The 20593-nt window shown below is 38.1% G+C and overlaps 1 protein-coding gene across 1 annotated transcript in view; it reads right to left on the bottom strand.

Annotated features, from left to right (window-relative positions):
* The window catches only part of il1rapl1a (interleukin 1 receptor accessory protein-like 1a), a gene marked incomplete at both ends in the record, with an annotated part of 175019 nt that extends 157658 nt beyond the window's left edge, over positions 1–17361 (bottom strand). Inside the window, one exon of the mRNA XM_079254164.1 lies at positions 17280–17361. Within this exon, the coding sequence (XP_079110290.1) occupies positions 17280–17361 (82 nt within the window). The remainder of the gene's footprint in view (positions 1–17279) is intronic.
* Between the last annotated feature and the right edge of the window lie 3232 nt (positions 17362–20593).

Genomic DNA, 20593 nt, shown 5'->3' with positions numbered 1-20593 from the left:
TCACACATAAACTACATAAAGTTCCACCCCCATACATTTATCAAAACAAGGCAATTTGTTAAATGCAAGAAGATTTTAACATGGAGATCAGCAGATACGCAGTAACTTCAGAAGGCAGCTGCAAGTAGTCATTCGAGGAATGCCTTTTTCTTTTTTGTTTCTCCGTTCCATGATTGTGTCTCAGCCTCGGGGGTTATCACGTGGTGTGCCGTTTAAGAGGCTGCGGGGTTTTCAAGTACTTCTGTCAGTTTGCACTTGATAGGATTTTCAGACTCATCTTTACGCCTCCAAACACTCATTGTTTAAAGTAAAGACACAAAAGAAAAACATATCATTTCGACTTTCCAAATTGGTAGAATCAACACTTTCCTTGTGCTGCATGTGTCCTCTGCTAACACTGTGCAGCTTAATGGAATGAAGCAAAGAAAACAATCTTCCTATTTGCAAAATATGCCATCCAGGGGCAGTCTGGTTTCCCACAAAAAGCCTCTTAATCTCCAGTAAGTCTGCATGTGATCAATCTACAAGCAGAGTGTTACTGCAGCACAGGTCATTCCTCATCATTTAGAGAGAGAAGTATCGACCAGGCCGGTACAGCCTCTGTGGTGCATCTATGTGGGTTGGGAGCTAGCAGCAAACAAATGGAAGTTTCCAGTGAATACATGCTGCTCCTTGTCTTCTTTCATAGAAGTCATATGTACAACATTTACACGTGGGGTATATTCAAGCTCACATTTATTCTGCTGTTTTGGCCTCGTTCCACGTCGTTGTCTTGTTGGATAACACAGGTGACCATATACTCTGCTTATCATAAATAAATACTTAGTTTGACAGTCCTGCTTATCAGCTCACGGCAACAAAGATGAATCAAGGACGAGGACAGCATTGTTAATCATCATCACAGGCAACCGCTTTAGCATTGTGATGCAAAGAACCAAAGACATTAGGAGGCTGAAACTAGTCTTTAACATTTGGCGTAGTTTTAGATGTGTTAAGTAGAGGTTAGATGATCCATCATTCAACTTTCAAACAAGCAAAAATCACATGTAAGTGTGTGTAGATGTCAAGGTGGATTGTTGTTCTGTCAATAAACTATAATACTCATGTCCTGGGAGATGAATGAGAGGAATGAATGTTCAGTAGGAGGATGTGAGAAGCCTGGTGGCGATGAGACAAGCATGACAAGTAGAGACGAGGTTTCCCCACATCTTATTTGTGTATGTCATTTGGCTCATCTACTTGACAGAGGGAATGTACAAAGAGGCCCATTCCAGTTTTAAAGTGTCAGAGAAATTGCAGCCATGTGATTTGTGGGATGAAAGGAGGGGAACCTTGACAAATAAATTAACTAACTGACAGACAGGCTGGATCTGGCATTCCTGTCCTCACACTTATCGAGTGGTTATTCAAGCATCCTCTCTGTGGACTTCATTCCCCATACTGCCTTGGGGCCATGTCAGATTTACGGTTATCCACAGCAGACTCTTATCAGTGATTTGAAGCGAGACTTTGCGGAGTCATCTAGAATACTGGCTTTATCTTTTTTTTTTTTTTTTTTTTTTAAATCCTATCTTAGAGAAACAACACAAGGCCAATGTTGGGATATCACAAGTCACATGAATAACACATCATACAGACACTGCTCACACACACATGCATTCCTGACATCTCCTTGGGGGATCACTGGGTAGCAATAACCTGTCATATCACAATCCACAGACAGCAAGCTGACTTCAGTGGTTTTTGACATAATAACAGCTAGCAGCCATCTCTACCAATTTAGGTCTAATTTGTTTTTTCAATCACAGTCTGTCTGGAATTAATTTGGAACCATCAGGTACACAAAAGCCTTTGGTAAGTGCACAATACCCCCCCCTCCCCCACCTCTTAATACAATAAATTTATTTACATACAATACTGTAATGTTGGAGTAATTGTTGAAAATATTGCCATTTGTGCTTTTGAAAATATAACCATGTTAAAAGAGCAGGCTAAAACACTGTTTAATACACAAATGTTCCTCACAGAAAAGAAATTAGAACACTGGCCACTTCCTGAAACAGCTGGTTTACAGCTTTGTACATTTTCCACAATTCTATTTATGCTTTATTCATTTCTCATGTAAATAAAAAGGAATGATCTTAAAAGCTTAAATTGAGATGCTACATATTTATGGCGAATGTAGATTTTCTTCTTATTAATTACGGCTATGGTAGTAATTGATTTTTTTTTTTTTTGTGATGTTTTTAAAGTACTTTTCTCTGGAATTTCACTCTCATATCGAGCACTCGACTACCATTAATACAAAAAGGGGGTTTTGGGAGATGCAAAAATAAGATACAACACAAATCATCAAAATATATTTGCATTTTTCAACCATACAAACAAGCAAAGCCTCCTTTTCAATTCCCAAGCTCACCTGAAATGCAAGTTTTGCAAGAAACCTTTGGTTGCAGGGAGATAATACCTCCCCCAATGCAGGAGTCAAGGAGAAAGGAAAGAAACAACTGGAAGGCAGCACTTAAGAACTGTGGCAACCCGGAAAGGACCCTTGTTAAAACTGCAATAGGACCCAGAAAAAATACTGACACAGGGGGAAAGGATAAGAAGAAAAAAGAAAAGTCCATGTTTTATGAGGCTGGAACATCTGAGAAAACTCAGGAGGACTTTTAATAAACAGAAAATACCTGTGTTTTTCAAACATGGCCACACCCTCCGACAGTACCAGGTTCATCCAGCGGACTGGAACCCCACAGTCTGAATAAAACAATCGTCTGTGTGCAGTTCAGTGCAGTAAAGAGTTCAATCAGCTCCACGCTGGGGAAACCAAACAACCACTCAACAGGCAGATTGATCAACACAGGACAGCCATTAAACAGGGCAGAGCTACACTCTTTTCTTATATCCTAATGATAAAGAACACATTTTTGAGGACCACAATGTTAACGTCTTGGACAGAGAAACAGAAACTTCCCCTTCACAGAGGAGGAGGACTGAAACATTCCCTCTCCACCACCTACAATAGCATCCTTCCAGATACCCCGAGGAGATTGATGACACCTATTCACATTTAGCCTCAGGTGAAACTATGGACAATGCGAACTCTAATGAGACCTCAGTTGATTCACAATTCTCAGCGATGGCAGTAGACTCTTAGATATCAGTGTTTTTACAGGCTACTGCAGTGAAATCTACTGCAACCTTTATCAGAACTAAAAAAGTCTGTTCTGAATGAAGACTGGAACATTTTCACACAACTAAACCCAGCACAATTGACCCAATGCAGCCTTTTTATGGACGACATCAGCATGCTTACATTAATGAATATAAATTTTACATTAAAGTTATATCTGTGTTGTTATTTTGTCAAATCATAATGTGTAAGAGGTTATATGGTGGAAAAACTGCATGGTTTAAATATTCATAAATACATCAAATTGTGTCTCATAAAAGCAGTACAATAAAAACACACAAGCCATTTTAAATGGATAATTCAAACCTTAACATTTCATAATTGTTTTATTGTAGCACTACTACATTTTAAACTATGTGCTATAGAACCTCAAAAAGCCTTTCTCCTCAGTCCAGTAGTAGTTTTACAACCAATGCTTGAAAAATGTGAGATGATAACGTTTCTCTAGACTTCTTCTTTCTTGAGAACAGCATTTATGTGACATGATGGGAAATAAGAAATGGAAAAATGGTACTATGTATATTTTTGGAACTGTCTGACCATGCAGTCTTAAACATGCACATTAATGTGACCCTACCTAGCCGGCATGTCTGTGTGGGGCCCATGAGAGTTCAATTTGGGCTGCAGATAAGAGTCCCAAGTGGGGTTGTCTGCAGTTTCCATGGTGATCCCACCTGTGTTTGCCCATATGGTTTTGAAGTTTGCTCTAACTGGGTTTTAGCTTTGGCCCAACTTGTTCAATTGCACAAGACCCATGTAGGCTCCATATGTAAGCCTGTTTGTCTTTGTCTTTAAGGATTAAATTTGGGCTATGTGGGTATGGGTTGGGAATGGGCTCGAACTGGGTAAAATTTGCTGCTTCCATGTGGCTTCAGTCACACGGGTCTCATATGTTAAGCCAATGTGGGCGAGTCCCATAAGGGAAAGAGGTGCATTAAGTGGGCATGGGCATAAACAGGACAAACTTAAAAACCCATGTACGCTGAGTAAATGGGCCCCAAATTGGGCCCCCAGCTGAAACCCAGTCAGAATCAACTTGAAACCCATACAGGCAAACACAGCGTAGGCCAAAATGGAAACTGCAAACAAATCCATGTTAGACACTTATCTGCAATACACATGCAACCCTAAAGGCCCCCACATGCATATGCTGGCTGGGTAGCCATTCACAGGTGGGACTGCTGTTAAAGACTAAGGAATCTCAAATATAACTGCTGATCTCCTGCGGAATAATCTGGAAAAAGTGCATGATTAGTGACTATTACCATTCCCTCCTGCCTCCTTATAAGTATTTTTGGCCTAAGTAATTGCTTGCAAGATGTGGAAACAGGACTGCATTGTATAAGAATATGTAGGTCTTCAGGTAACTGAACATTTTCAGCTAAGGCAAACAAGGAAAACTTTGCAATTGTTTAACTTTTGACAATATTGTACATTGAATGCAGAGTCAGTAATCACTTTAAAACCAACTAAATAACCTCCAGAAACTTGGAATAATAGATGCGTGACATGTGCCTTCACTGGGTTAGCTGTAAGACACAGAGGGGCTTCCATCCTCTTTTATTTGAGCTGAGTGCAGAGGGTTGTTTTCCACTGCAGCATGTTCACTCATCCCTGCAGGCTGTGTTTAAAAGCCATTATTTCAGCTAACAGACTGGTCAGCGGGCCTTGGATGTGTTTAGTGATGTGTATTGTCTGGCTCTCTTATGACTTTTGGAGTGGATAAATGGACACAGCATTCATACAACGTTTTATTTTTTGTGTCTGTGTAGGACAGCAGCGGTGGCGATGATGCGTAGTTGCAGCTGTGAGTAGTTCATAAAGAGGGTTATTGTCTACAGTTAGGAAGAGGCAACAGACAACACCCACAGCAACGTGAAAGCTCTGCTTATGACAATGCACTACATCCTTCCTTTGACCAGGAGGTAATGGTTGGTGGACTTGCAGTGCACAGTACTCACAGTATAGACAGACCTCTGTCTTGGCAGGTAATTCAACTTGTCACAGTAGGTAAAGCACATGTCTGCTACCGATGAATGAATTCCACTCAGGGAAGGTCCTGCTTTTGTTAATCCCGGTTTACTGTCATGGTTTACTGGGACACCTGATCGAACTAAGACATCATTAAATTCCACAGTGAAAGATGGTCTATTCCTCCTCAGTGTGCAGTGAACCACTGAGAACACCTCTGTTACTTTAAAACTGAATCAGATGGGATTTCTCACCTCAAGCTCATGGATTTTCTCCAAGGGTGTGTGAAATAAACTGATTGCAGTTATCCAGGCCAGTTCTACTTTTGGGTTTTGGTAAAGTTATAATCTGTTATGATTGGGCCCATTTCCAACTATCTCTCCAAGAATTATCATTGACACAACAAATAATTATGTTTTTTCTTATTTTTGTTTGTGTTGACCGTTCAACTGTTTGTATAATTTAAATTCTCTCTAAACTCTGTGAAGCAGTGCTGCAGACCTTTATACAAATAATATCCAACATTTTCAATACAGCTTTCCTCAGGAATAGGAAGTTGTGGCAAACCCAACGTATTTTGACCACACAGCCCACATTTACTATCCAATGCCACAATGTATTAACTTATTCTTCATTCGTTCACATTTACTCGCCAGTTGTTTTATTACATGGCACATCTAGTTTCCATAGATGTGTTTAAAACAAATGATGATGATGATATTACCTGGTTAGACCCCACACTTCTGTTCTGAACTGCCCTATTTTTTATGTCGTAGGCTCAACAAAGTTTTGGAAAAAATGCTCAGAGATTTTGATCCATATTGACGTGATATTTGCTGCAGATTTGTCAGCTGCATGTAATGTTGTGCATCTACTGTTTGAAGTTTAAACGATGCTAAGTTGGTCCTGAGGGCCTTAAAGTGCGACAGAAAATGTCCTCCACATCATTACACCCCCACAACCAGCAGGAACAGGTGATACATGTTTCATGTCTGAACAAGATCTTCCATCTGCTGCCTTTGGTTCAAGCTGATGTTTCCCTTAATTTTTGACCATATCACCAGGTTTAATTTCATATCCCACAAAGTTCAAACCAACTACTCACAGTCAAGTCAAACCTCAGCTAATACTTGCCTCTGGTCTTCCCAGATTCCTACAAATGCAGTGGCATCTCTTGATGTCAGTTTAAAAATACAGCTTAATCCCAAAAAGTGTGCAACTGGAAGGAGTATGCTGCTTTGGATGAGAGTAAGTGTGTTACACAAGCCTGAGGAGACTATTGTGTGCCCAAAGTGTGAATCTAAACAGGTTTATTTGGTTGACCGGCTAGCTTCAACCACAACCACTTCGTCTTCAATATCCCACAGTTGTTATTTTCTGGATTGATCCCTGCCTGCTGAAACTTTGATGCGGTCCAGTGGAGAAAGCAGCTTTGACAGGTGTCTCCATATGGACAAAAGACAGGACAAAGTCTAAATTCAAAACAACAAAATGGACACTAATTGCAGACCTGAAAAAAGCAGACAGGCAGACGATCATCTTTTCTGATGAGTAATCCACTTTCTATTGCATACAGCCAAAGCGACATTTTTTTGTCATTACGTTTTCTGTCTGTATTTCTCTGTTCATCAGAGTCATGTGTGACATTACCTATATCACCACTGACTGATATGTAACCTCATTTGTTTCAATTCCAAATCAGGGAATAGAAATGATGATGGTAAGTTTTTCTTTAATGAAGCAACATCTTAAAAGTTTCAGATCTGCTTCACCACGAGACAGAAACTCAGCTTTGGTCATAAAGCCAGGGTATAAACCACTGCGTTGTTTTCCATTTGGAAAAGTGTGAAAAACTATTTCATTAGCTTTTACTGCCTTCACTGAGACTGTTTGTAAAAACTTAACTAAACTTGAATGGAAGACTGGGTTCCCTCTCTATCATAAAAAGTATGGAAAAACACATTTAACCATTTAACAAGTCGTAAATATGATTATTAGTGAAAGTTGTGGCTGCAGAACCATGTTTTCACCCTGCAAAAGAAAGGCTTTATTATCTTTGCATGGGACAGTTTTAACTTACAAACTGCATGCAATGAGAAGGTGGATGTTTTTTTTTAAATGCAACAAAACTTTGAATCAGTAATTTATTCATTTGAGTAATTTTACAAATTTCAAAACATAATAGTGTAAATAAAACTCAGTGAGTTGAGTTAAATTTCAGAGTGTAAATGCCAAACCTTGAAATTGTTCGATGCAAGTGCATTTCAATCCCTCAAGCAGCACTGCAGCAGAAATCATCATGCAACTCTGATCTGTATAACCACATGCTCTCAGGAAAGCCTTTCTCTCAACACAGTCTGCTGCTGCATCTGCAAATGTAACCTGCACCTGTATCACACAAGGGGAAGACATTGCATAAAAACCAGTTTCAGAAACACAGGGTTTTGGGAGAAGGATTTGGGAAAAATGGTAGGCATAGAAAATGGATGGATGGGTTTGATGATCCAGAGATGGATAACTGCGGACAATTTTCAATGAACTACAAAAGTGAGACTCCATGATGTGGTTGGGAATCATCGGCCTCCATGGTATCTGCAACTTCTACATATGTGAAATGACCATTTCTGTGGCAACATATTGGACTTTTTCTACCACCAAGGTGATGTCTCTTTTCCAAACGTCTGAGATTATTTTAGCAAAAAACATACCAGATCTTACTTCATACTGTTCCAACAGCACAGTTTTATAAAAACAGAGTGTGTATGCTTGATTGATCCAACTGCTGTTCACATCTGCCTGCTACTGGAAATCTATGGGGCATTATGAAGAGGTAAATCATATGTTGTGTGTTAAGCAGCTAAAATCTTGAATTCAGCAAAAATGGAAATAGATTACTATCCTCAGACCCTAATTTATTATAAAATACAACCTTTTAAATATACCTGAAGAAGTCCAACAATCTTTTTAACAATATTAAAACAGTATGCGTATTAATTATGATCACCCAGTCTATTCTGTATTGTCGTGTGTGGGGACCACTTGGACAACTGGAGTCTGATAGATGGACCCTGACAGCTTCTTTCTGTCAGAGAACTGCTCACGGTCCCTGGGAGTGAATCTCAAGTGGCGTCTGCCTGACCGTGGTCAGTCCACTGCACAATCACACAGAGCGCCTGGAGTAAAATCCCTCATTTGCAGCAGAAGAGCATACGCACGCCAAGATGTGGGTCAAACACAAACAGCTCATATATGTGTTCACTCATCTGTGTGCACAAACCAACAACAATAGCCCATCCCAAGTACTATCTCATTCTGCGGAGCTTTACTGGTCATTAAAAGTATGAGCAGCACCAAGCGTGGCACGAAGAATGAGAGAAAAGGAGAGACATGCAGCCTTCACACCTTTGGGAAACTCATTAGTCTGGGTAATACAGGACCAAGCACATTCCACATTGAACAATTATAGGATTTTTGAGTGTTACAACACTGGGAATGCCACCCAGACATAGGGAGAGAAAATCAATTGTAGAGTTGCTTCTACCAGTGTCCCTTGAGGGCTAATCAAACCCTCATAGTTAATCCTCTACCCGCAGCTATATAAGGTTGTGGAGTCAAATTCCCCACTCTCGCTCCAGTCATAGTGAAACAATAGGATATCCCCTTCTGAAACACAATGCCCCAAAAACAAATCATTAGATGAGTAATCCAAGCAAAGGGCCAAACCTTTCTTTCTAACTTTCCCTTCCTCTACCCACATTGTGTTGAAATTCCTGATTTGGGCCCAAAAAACTAACTACCAAGAACTCACTCAGACCTGAGTCCATATAAGAAGCCTGAGGTGATCATTTGAAGCTAATGTTACAGCAGTCATGAGAGTTCTTCACCATTTCCCAAATCTTTGAACCAGAAAACAATTACCCACCAGGGGCCAATTAATCTAATTTACCACACGTTTTTATCTTAAACACTGATGCCTAACCCCTGTCCTCTTCGGTTTGTCAGAGACTAAGGTAAGGATGTGATAAAAGAAAAAAAGAAGCAAAGCCATCTTTAAAAGAAAGAAAAGAAAGATTCAGGGATGTCAAAAAACATTGTTCTTTTTCAGGGTTTGTGAATTCCCCTCAAACATCTCCATTAAAAGCAGCCTTTTAAACTTCCATTTCAGAGTTTCTTTAAATTTAATTTCTTTCTTTAAATTTAAAATGTTCTCAAATAGAAATTAAACATACATAGACCACAAATACATGGTCATATGTAAATGCACACATGACGACAAAATGGATTTGCATGTCAGTGCACGCAACTGACTCACAGAGAAGAGACTTAACGTGACCGTCCATATTCCAGACTGTTTTATATGAGCATGTCTGATTTATCCAACTTCTGCAAGAATCTCCAAAAAATCACAAACACTTAAAAAATGCTATCATATAGCAAAATGACAGTGACCATCTGCGACTTTTGACCCACAGTCACAGGACAATATTGACTTTACTGCTACTGATATTTGACAGAAGGACCCCGAAGGACCGGCTCGATTGATCTGATGGGCTGTCCTGGCTCTGATCTGTGTGGATCTTTGTGAAAATTCTCAATGGACTAAAGCACAGCACCACATATACACTAGTGAGTATGAGTGTGCAGGCATGGAGAAAAGGACACACAGGCACGCTGCTTCAGAATGACTGCATATATCTCTACACCCGTGCATGCTGTTTAAATTGTAATGACACAAATCTAATTATACAGTGAGTCACATGCATGCAAGCAATTTAATGTTAAGGATGTCTGCATGGTTGAAAATACAGTGGAAATACAGTGGAAATGGAGCCATCATATGCTCTACATGGTGTTACTGTATTCTGACTATTGAACAGAAAACCCACTATGACAGGCATTGTAAGCTAAAATTTATACACTTAAAATTCAGAGTGCATATTTAATTTCCAATTAAATGGCATTGATCTTTTTCTAATGGGCCTAAAGCAAAATGCTGATTTCTTTGATTTTAGCTTAATGACTAAACATCTATTTTCAGTCAACAGCAAATTAAATAATTGCCTTAAACCACTTCTATTAAGACAGGAATCCCCTAACTCTGGTCCTGCAGGTTTTATCTGTTTCCCTGCTGCAACACACATCATTCAGATAAAATGGATATGAAACGTGTGGTTATAAAATTCTGTCCAAGCTTGTTAATGATCCACTAATTTGAACCAGATGTGTTGCAAATAACATGTAGAACCTGCAGGACTGATCTGTTCTCTACATTCTATAGTATTGTTAAGAGAATTCTGGCTAAATTAACTTTCTAAAACTGGATGTCAAAAAACTGAGAACAAATTGACAACAAAATGGCCATTTTGGAGACCTTGCCAGGGCTGGTAGAAAAATCTCTCTAATTTTGTTCTGCTTCACCTTTCCAGAGATAACATGCACATTTTACGCCATGGTTTGATAGAGATTTAGAGCTACGGCTACATCCTTCCAAATATGCACTCAGAGCAATCATATTATTTTTTTCCTTTTTCTTTTTTTTACATGAACCTGAAAATATTTTCATTTGTGGTTACTGCTTTTATATCTTTTATTTTATTCCTCCAAAAACAGTAAAACACAGCAACCCCCTGCACCTGATACTCACATGTCTTAACCATCTCCCTCGCCTTTGACTCCAAACATTTTTAGAGACTTTTAAGTTTTCAGAGATATATTCATTTCTTCACCGATTTTTGAGCAAAGGCCTAAAAATATTCACAGGGCTTATCTACATACTGTAGACATAACCCTCAGCTCAGAAGAACAAACCCAAGTGCATACACTTGCTATTACCTTGATGAAAAGTGGGCAATTGAACATCACAAAGACTGAATCAATTGAAAAAAAAACTTTGGACAGTCTTTATAAACTCTGTGATGGGTATAAATATTTCAGTTTTATTGCTTTTATCGAAGCAAACTTAAAATAAAAGTTTAAAGTACTTTCAGCAATTTTTCTACATTTTTTCTGCAATTTTCTCTTTTTTTACTCTTACTTTTTTATCACTTGCACTGGTCCAGATTAGATAGAGATCTCGTAAAAAGATCAATAAATATTTGTCTTAATCATGAAGCCAATTATTCTTAGAGGAAAGGCTAGAATAGAATAGAATAGAATAAAATAGAATAGAATAGAATAGAATAGGTCACCACTCTAGTGGACGTGATGCATCATAGTGTTAAAAACATGACATGTGTGATGAAGTGGTAATCCATTCTGGGAAAGTAGACCTATGAAAAATCTGGACAATCAATTGAGATTAATGAAATGAGCACAACTTAATCCCAAAAACTAAACTTCTTTAAATAGTGTGAATAAAAAAATGATAATGGTAAATGGAAAGTGGAAGTGACTCAGAGTTGAGATACAATATTGTGTTACCATAGAAACACACACACAACGCACACACGCACACTCCAACCTACCTCTGTGGAGGCAGAGAATATTGACAACACGTGGATGAAAGACGGAGGATGCTCAGCAGTTCAAACATCTGAACATACTGACCTTACAGGATGGCGAGGCAAAGTACATACATTTCTAAAACTTTTTATGCTGACTTGCACACAGCACAGAGAGTTTGTGTTGCTGCATCTGTTGACATAGAGGAAGAGGTTGACCTGCCTGGCGCTGACCTCATACACCTAAAACCAAAATGATTTGATCTGTTATTAGAAAACCCAAAGGTGGAAATGTGGAAATTATGTTTTTTTTTGTTTGTTTGTTTTTTTCCCTTTTGAGCACAGCCATTTTTCTCATTTGGTCAAAGATTGGTTTAGGATGTATGTAAGCTTGAGATAGAGTCTAAAAACAAGTGTCAGAGAGATGAAATTTGGTTACATTTGTGTTGTCTTTTTGAAAGGTTAACCTATAAAATAATTTAAAAAAAAAAAACTGGCAAAGAAGTTCAAAGCGTGTATGGATCGTCATGGTGACCATTGGATGGCTGTGGTATCACAACAAACAGACCCTGTCTTTATAGAGATTATGGTTATGAATTGACTTATTTAGGGTATTTTTTGTTATTTTTATTGTTTTGCGACAATATAGCACACAGAGAGGCTTAATAAAAAAAAAAAAAAGCATATTATAGCATTTTTTGATATTATGGAAGCTTAAAGTAATGCTCAACAAAGTTTGAGGTAAAACCTTTTTTTCTCATGTTATGGCTCAATTATTCACTTTTATAAATACGTGACTGCATTTATAGTAGTCCTGCAGCAGACCACATCGTTGTTTCATTGTGTATTTCTACGAAATATCCATTGCACATCACCTCTGACCCATGCTCAGGAGGTAATATTGACTTTTCTCTTGGCACTCTTTGACTAAAGGAACCACACAAATCCACCTGATTCATCTGATGTGCTGCAGTGACTCTTATCTGTGTGGAAATCCTGGTTGGAGCAAAGCGCATAAACAAAACTATAACCATGTGTGTGCATATGTGCAGAACATACTGTCACAATGTCTGCTCAAGTAACCACATGTATGTGCGCTTTTCTCACATGCATTCACTATATTACTTCATTATAATGGTGCAACTCTAACAAATAGCTAATGTCACAAATGTATTGGAATAAATACATGTTAGTTTTGGTTATTGAAAATATATTTTATTAAATTAATCTCAATCTGTTACTATATTCGGCTCGTGAATGATAAAGCAAAGTGGTTTATAACTACAGACAAATAATCATGCTATGATATAGTGAGACTTATGCATTAGACGTTCAGACCATAGAAATGATCATCAATTATATGCCACTGATCTTTTATAAGTATTCTTATGGGCCTGAGCAACGTTATAAGGCTGATTTAGCTCTTTGGTTTAACTAATTATATGTGAAATGATTGCCTGAAACCTCTTATGGGGCAAAATCAAGCATCTATAAATTATCTAATCTTTTCTAGATGATAACAACTTTAAGGGGCAGTTTAAGCAGCATTTTTTTTGTTACTGTTTAAAGTCTCAGCAATCAGACTGAGCTTGACCTCTTTGCTTCAACTACTGCAGCAAAGGAGGCGGAGCAGCAACAAAGCTCAAGGGAGCTGGAAAAGCTAGCTAAAGGATTGTAAAGCAGAAGTCTTTACAATAAAATGTTATTTTTTAAGTCAGCTTGTACCAATAATCACTGGCAACAAACAGCTATTTTGACTTACTTTAAGACAACAATATAAATGTGCAAAATGGCCCAAAACATCTTGTCACAGACTGCCATCTGGCCCCCAGGATGGATTTTGTACATGTGAAAAAGACTTAAAAACATTAACAGCACATTTTTAAAGCAACTATGTCACTTTATCTGCAGGAGGTTGTATTTTTTATATTTAAATAATAAATATTTACAAGGCTTGGATAAGTTATTCTATTTTAATACTTGATTGTGATGTAATTATATGCAAATGGATGTTAAAATGGCACTTCACTTTTTAAGGAATTTCAGATAAACCATAAGTTTTGTGAAAGGATTGTTAGTTAATTCAGAGAAAACATCTTAATAAGCTGTTTTTTTTAACAGAAAACCAAAGAACAATTTGAAGATTTTTTCTTTTTATAGATTATTATTTTACTGGTTTGGCCCAATTTACAACAAATTGTGCCGCATGTGGCGCCTGAACCAGAATGAGTTTGATATTTGAAAGAAAAACGCACATCTTCAAAAACAAATAAGATTTTTAATCTCGCAGAATGATCTATAACACATATCCAGAAGATGAATTGAATTTGCCCCATCATTTCTCCAGCTGTTTAAACAAATGCTGCGTTCAAGCTGCGACACCAGCATGCACAGCAGCTGGTCAGTGTATCCACTGATCGGGTTTGACTTAAAAGTGTTTCGGTCTGATCCAAAAGGAGTAGCTTCCAGAAATTATGTTAACGCCTGGAAAACTATATAAAACTATAAAGCACCATATTTTTACACTTTTCAAATGTAATGCCCAGCAATAAGCTGTCCAACAAGTCTGACACAACTCCTGTCGGACTTTGCTGATTAGCTGCAGGATGCATTGGACATGAAATGCTGCAGCGGACATGCACTCGGTGACGAAATATTGAGAACATAATCTTTTTGATGTGAAACTATTTTAGATATAACATTTTCTTGAAATGCTATCATGTTTTTGATAGTTTGCTACTCTGGGGTTTGCAGTTGTTGGCACAGCTACAACTGTGCCACAATTGTAGCCACAACTCATAGCTTAGATGTTAAGTTAATTAGCAGCTAGAGGCTACAGAAGAATTGCTATTAGCTTAACTCCCCTCCCATCTGGACTGCCTCAGACAAAAAAATGACAGTTCTTAAACTGCAGGTATTTGTTCGGAAACACATGAATTAAGCTTTATTGAGCTTCAAAACAGCCCCATGGGGCACAACAAAGGTTCCGGGTCTGTCAGCAGTCAGTAGTTTCCACTTGTGCCTTGTTTACACTACAAAAAGTAGACAGTATAATTTTCTAGGTTATAATTCATATGTTCCCAACAACAATGTGGTTTAGGGGCTAAAGCTTGAAAAGTTAAACACAACTCATTCATACATAGATAAAAAGATTTTTTAAAAAAAAGCTACATTTATACAACAAGACAGTTAAATTAACATCTATAAAAAAACAAAGCTAAGTCCTTATCTGGCTAATGAGTAAGTGTAAATGTACTACTAGGTAAAATAATCTGAAATGTCATGAGACTTTCATTTAAACAGCATGCCCTTATTCCATAAAAAACACTAGCTTTTTTAATCATTCGCTCCCTGTTGTCATTGTGTTAGTTGTCAAAACACAAAAAAAAACCTAAACACAATGAATGAAAGAAAAGTTACTGATTGTTTAGATAGTAGCCCTCAAAGTAGATGCCAACATACCAAAGTCATATTTTTTCAATAAATATTTTCATACTTTTTTCAAACATAGATGACAGATGTGTAACAAATCGGAAACCTTAAAATAACTATTCACAAACCATCACAGTAACTGCAACCTCCTATTTAAGAAAAAACAAGGTTTACAGACACTTATGAGACTTGAAATAACACATCTGTCAACAGAGCTGACAAATGTGTAAACGGCAGCAAACTGTAAGCTGACAGCAGACAGCCAGTTTAAAGTTTTGCTAATTTGAAGCCCTTTAGATTACTGTAAACTGTTAGTCAATGCTGAGAAATTATTTTCAGTGCTAAGAACAAAATGCCTGGGGAGAAATAAGCCTCTACATTCAGAGAAAAAAAAAAAAAAAGCTACAGAGCTACAGAAGCTGGCTTATGCCATTCTGTCTGGCTAACATTTTGGAGACTAGCCAGTTCACAATGACAGCAAGCCCCTACAATGACATATTCAATGAAAACACAAGTATGAATCTTAGTGCTCCAGGTTTTTGGTAAAGCTGTCAATCACAATGTTGTTAGTTAAATTTTAGTAAGTGAATGGATTTTTGTCTCGCATTTTAATGAATAGTGCTGTTTCTTTCCACAACCCTTGAGCCATTGTGTCTGTGTCTTTCTTGTAAGAATATTTTCCAGTGGATAATCACCTCTTTTGCTGAAGGCCAATCTTAAATAATCAAAGAAGAATTCATTGCATCCAAAAAGGCTTGTAAAAGGGACACAACCTGTTCTGTGAGCAGTTTTGTGAGTGCAAGCGAGGAATTTTACCAACTAAATAATGACAAGCATAGATTTTAATGTAATTATGAAAAACATAACAATACGTATTTAATAAAATATACTGGCTTGAAATACAAATGTGATTAAAAAGACTGTTTTTCCTTGGACTGGCAGCTTGTTTTAAAATTCGTTTGTCTGCATTAAAAAAAAAAACCTTCTGTATAGGGACAAGTAGAGCAGTTTAATGTCATTTTGACACCAAATCAGTCCTCTAGCTTTTCTACAATTGGGGACTTGGTTCATATAGAGGTTGCAATATCCAACAGTTTGTGTTGCATGCATCAAACAAACCCAACCATTTGAATGACGTTCTCCCCTCCTCACCTCAGGCGGTGCTGTACCAAGAACCACTGAAGGAAAAGACAAAACAAAAATCCAAGAAAGTTTGCTAATCTATTGGGCAGGGAAACCTGATTCTCTCACATGGGTTCGTGGCACTTTTTCTGCATTTATTTCCTTGAAGTGAACTAAGACCAGTGACCAGAGATTGCCCTTTTGAACAGAACCAAATCAGAATTTGATTACACATTCACACCTCACCAAACAACTGGACTTTCTGAGCTAATGAATGAAGATTTGATTACAAAGTGCTGGTCCGGATGCACCCTGATGAAATGACCTAGCTGAGCTATCATTGTAGCTTTATTCACGTGTGCATGGAAATGTACTGAATGATTAATTGCTTTGTGTGTCTTTGTGCCATGAGGAGTTTCTACACTCTATTTGGTCACTATTTTTCCTTTTTGACCTTTGCATTTGTTAAGCATTGATGTTCAATTTGCTGGCATTTAGAACTAAAATTACTTTCACATTAACCCTTGGTGAACCGGTCACTGAGCAACTGGATCATTTGGGAGCTGTCACTCTCTAAAATAAGGCAGGTCTAGTGAATTCCTGAGAGGTGCGCTGTATATCTTTCCATTAAGTAACATGCTCATCCCTCCAAAGCACAAGTGAAAAAAATAGCTGCTCTCATTGCTAAATTGCTTAACAGCCCTTCTGTTGTGGAAAAAGTAACATCCTCTGCAATTACCTGTCAATCATCCTCCTGAGCAATATTTCTTAAGCCTGAACGGAAACACTCTCACACTTCTGTTTTGCTTTTGCACAAAAAGCCAATAGAATCATGAAGTAAGGCTTTCAGAATAACAGGGGAATGCAATATCATCATGGCGTGTTTTTTTTTGTTTTTTTTTAGCCACCATTTAAATCTCATACTTTAATGCACAGTATTTTTTATGTTGCAAAAATAATATCAACAAGCATCAACAACTGTGCGGATCACTGACTTGGACATGGTTGCTATAATCTTAAAAGAAGACAATGCAGTGCATTATCAGACATTTAAAAAGTCAATAGCATACGTAAGCAAATGGCATTGCAAGCGCATGCTTCAGAAAAAGAGTGTAAAATACCTGAGCCCCTCTTTGAGACCACCTTTACACTCTTGGATAGGGTGACGTACAGCAGGATCAGGAGAGGGCTGGGAGGTCTCATCTTCCTCCCCCGTCCTCACAGCCTATAAAGAGAAGAAAAAAAGAAGATAGGAGGGATGGGGTAGGGGAGAGAAAGTTAAAAGAGCCATCAATCACTGCCTGTACATGAGATCAACTACCTCCTTGTTGCAACAAGAGTAAGTGTCAGTGTGGAGGGATGTTCTGCAAACACTACAGCAAGCGAGCACACACACAATTGTACAAACATTTGCACAGCCACTCCTCCACAAACATACTTGGGCACTCACACCAACACACCATTTTCCACATTCCCCTGGGGGGAACTTTCTTGTAACGATTTTCCTTCATGATTGCAATTGAGACGAGTTAACACTACACGGATATATTTCATGAAAAGCCGTTCTCGGAGATGCTGTTGAATCAATAAAGAAATAATTACATACGTAAGAAACAGCTCTTGATCACCATGTTCATAAAAAAAGGGGAGTGTGGGAGGGGGGAAGCACCTTAAAGAAATATCAAATCATCACCTTGTGACTCAGAGAGATTGAACAAATACCCCCCCCCCCCCCCCCCCCATACTCCTCATCGACTCATATCTTGCATTAATTGATGGAGGTGACTCATTCTCTGCTCCTCATCTTCTCTGAGTAAATGATATAATCTAACATGTAGTAACTACCCTCTAATAGCCGGCTCCTGAAATAGAGCTGGTGCTGCTGTATAAATTTGATGTTAAATGAAAAAAGAATACACTCATCAAAGTAACAGTTTATTAGCTGCCATTGTTCGCTGATGGCGTTACCCTTCAAAATCAACCATCATCATAACAGTGCTGGCTATTACCAGTTAACCTTACTGATTAAATAAAGGTGAAGACGAAGAGGCTGAGTCTGGAGATATTATCCATGACTTATTCACAACTCTGTCACATAACATTTTGTCAAGACTTTTTGTCATCACACGCCAATAAAGACGGAGGTTTTAAGCATCCATTTTGACTTATCAGACTTTGTGAGATGTGGTGAGACTGTGGATTCCTAGACTCTTACTCATTTCAGTGGATTCATGTTTTAAATGGTATATTTTAAAATCAAACCATATTGCTTGACTAACACATTTTGTTTTACAGAGATTTCCAAGACTCCTCCCCAAACGACGACCCTACCATGATAGAGGGGTTATCCAGGGTTTGTTTGAGTTGTTGCACCAGGCAGCAGCTCAGCGTATCCTCCCTTTTTGAAACATTTAGAGTGTTGGAGTTCTTGGAATCCCGCTGTGGACTTCCTTGTCCTGCTGGTGGACTTAAATGCTCATGTGGGCAACGACAGGGGCATGATTAAGCCCTCTGATTTGAACCCGAGTTGTGTTTTATTGAACTCCTGTGCTTGTTACAGATTGCCCATAACAAACACCATGTTCAAGCATAAGAGTGTCCACATGTGCACCGGGCACCTGGAGAAGCTAGGTCGTCCGGGAGGGGCTCAGTGAGAGGAGCCAGATGTGTTATCTCGAGCACCTAGATAAGATGTTATATGATTTTCTGGGCATGTCCCACTGGGAGGAGTACTTTTGGATCAGTGGATGTTGCTCATTCTTCTTTGCAAGCAGCACAGTTGTAAAAATATTTGGATTTGTTTGCTACGTTTCATGGCAGACTGTTTTATGAACAAGGCCTAGTTGAAGTGTCACAGCTGTTCTGACACTTAAAGGACATGGAGTAACTCTAAACCTCCAACAGTGAGTCAAACAACCTCAGATGTTTGTGTTGTGTTGACATTAGGGGTGTGAACACAATTTAGAGCTAACATTATGGGTATATCACATGCATGGGTATATAAGAGGGTTTGTCATGCTGAAAAACACAGCATGTTTGCCTAAGTTTATTTTTTAAATGTATTTATGTCATATTTGTATATTAATTTATTGAGTGTATGATTTATGACAGCTTTCTACTTAGGAAAAGGAGTTATACATGTTTGAGATTATTCATCATTTCCTCCATGTTAAGCCTCCAGGAATATAGGATATTACAAGAAACTTTAGTCAAATCACTTTATTCTTACGAGAATGCTTCCTCCAGGAGAAAGCACTTCCTCATTCTGACACAATTACAAACTATATGAAGTTATAATGAATGCATACATAATCTACAGGTATCTAGAATAAAAAATAAATTACTTTAAATGACCATACCAGGTCTATTTTCTGCAATAGGGTTATTATCTATTTCAATAATTATGCATAATATTGAACTATTACTAACCAAATACTTTGATTCTCTTAACAAAGTACTTTCCATGTAAAATAAAGTCATACTGTTACAAAGTGATGGATATTTAAAATAAAGAGCAGATGTTAAAAAAAAAAACATGAAAAAAAACAAGGAGAGAAAACCAACAGATTTAAGATTGGACATGACAAGTTTCATTAGGAGTTGAGTGTCTCCCACATCTCCTTCCCAACCTCCTTATGTGCTCCATAAGACTTGTTGATAACTCTCTGCAGCAGAATGTTATTTTCATCCCCGCTGTTGTGCAGTTCCCTATTCATCTGACAGTTACAACGAAAGACACCTTCTGCAATGAAAACCGATGTGAAAAAAACTCTCACCCAGGCATCAGCACACAACAAGGCAGGGACAAGAATGTGATGGTAAAGTGGCTCTCGGATGATCAAACTAAATATCGTGGTGTACTTCTTGAGCCTTGTGTTTCTCTAACAGTATTGAGAGTATCTGCACTTGCTCTGGTCCATTATCCTTGAGTTCATTGTAGCCACAGCTTTGAGCTCAAAAAATACTATATTTGCAGGCCAGGAGCAATGATTCTGATGAATGATGGCTGCTCTTTGTTCATGGCCGACATCTTTAACATCTTTACTATTGTATATCTATATATATTGTTTACCATATATATATATATATATATATATATATATATATATATATATATATATATATATATAAAAGGCAAGATACAATGTGACACAAGCAAAGCTCTTACTTACTAAAGACAATATTCTTCTTCTTGGCTGTTGTTACGGCTCTAGCCTCCTGCTCTGTGGGCAGGTATGCAAATGGAAGATTCCAGCACACTTGGATGATTGGTTGCCCATCCTTGTCCTCCTCTACCGTTGTGCCTCTGGATTGGTGGACTACCTACAGTACCTGGAGTTTTATTCTATTGGCCACAACCTCTGCCACTCCTATTTAAGGACATTAAACACCATCATTCGGAGCAGCTGTGTCTGGCGGGGACACAGTTTGCCAC

Source organism: Telmatherina bonti (genome assembly GCF_933228915.1).
Source record: "Telmatherina bonti genome assembly, chromosome: 15".
In the NCBI taxonomy this organism is placed as follows: domain Eukaryota; kingdom Metazoa; phylum Chordata; class Actinopteri; order Atheriniformes; family Telmatherinidae; genus Telmatherina; species Telmatherina bonti.
Note: the sequence above shows the minus strand (reverse complement) of the source record. Positions and strands in the feature narration are given on the sequence as shown.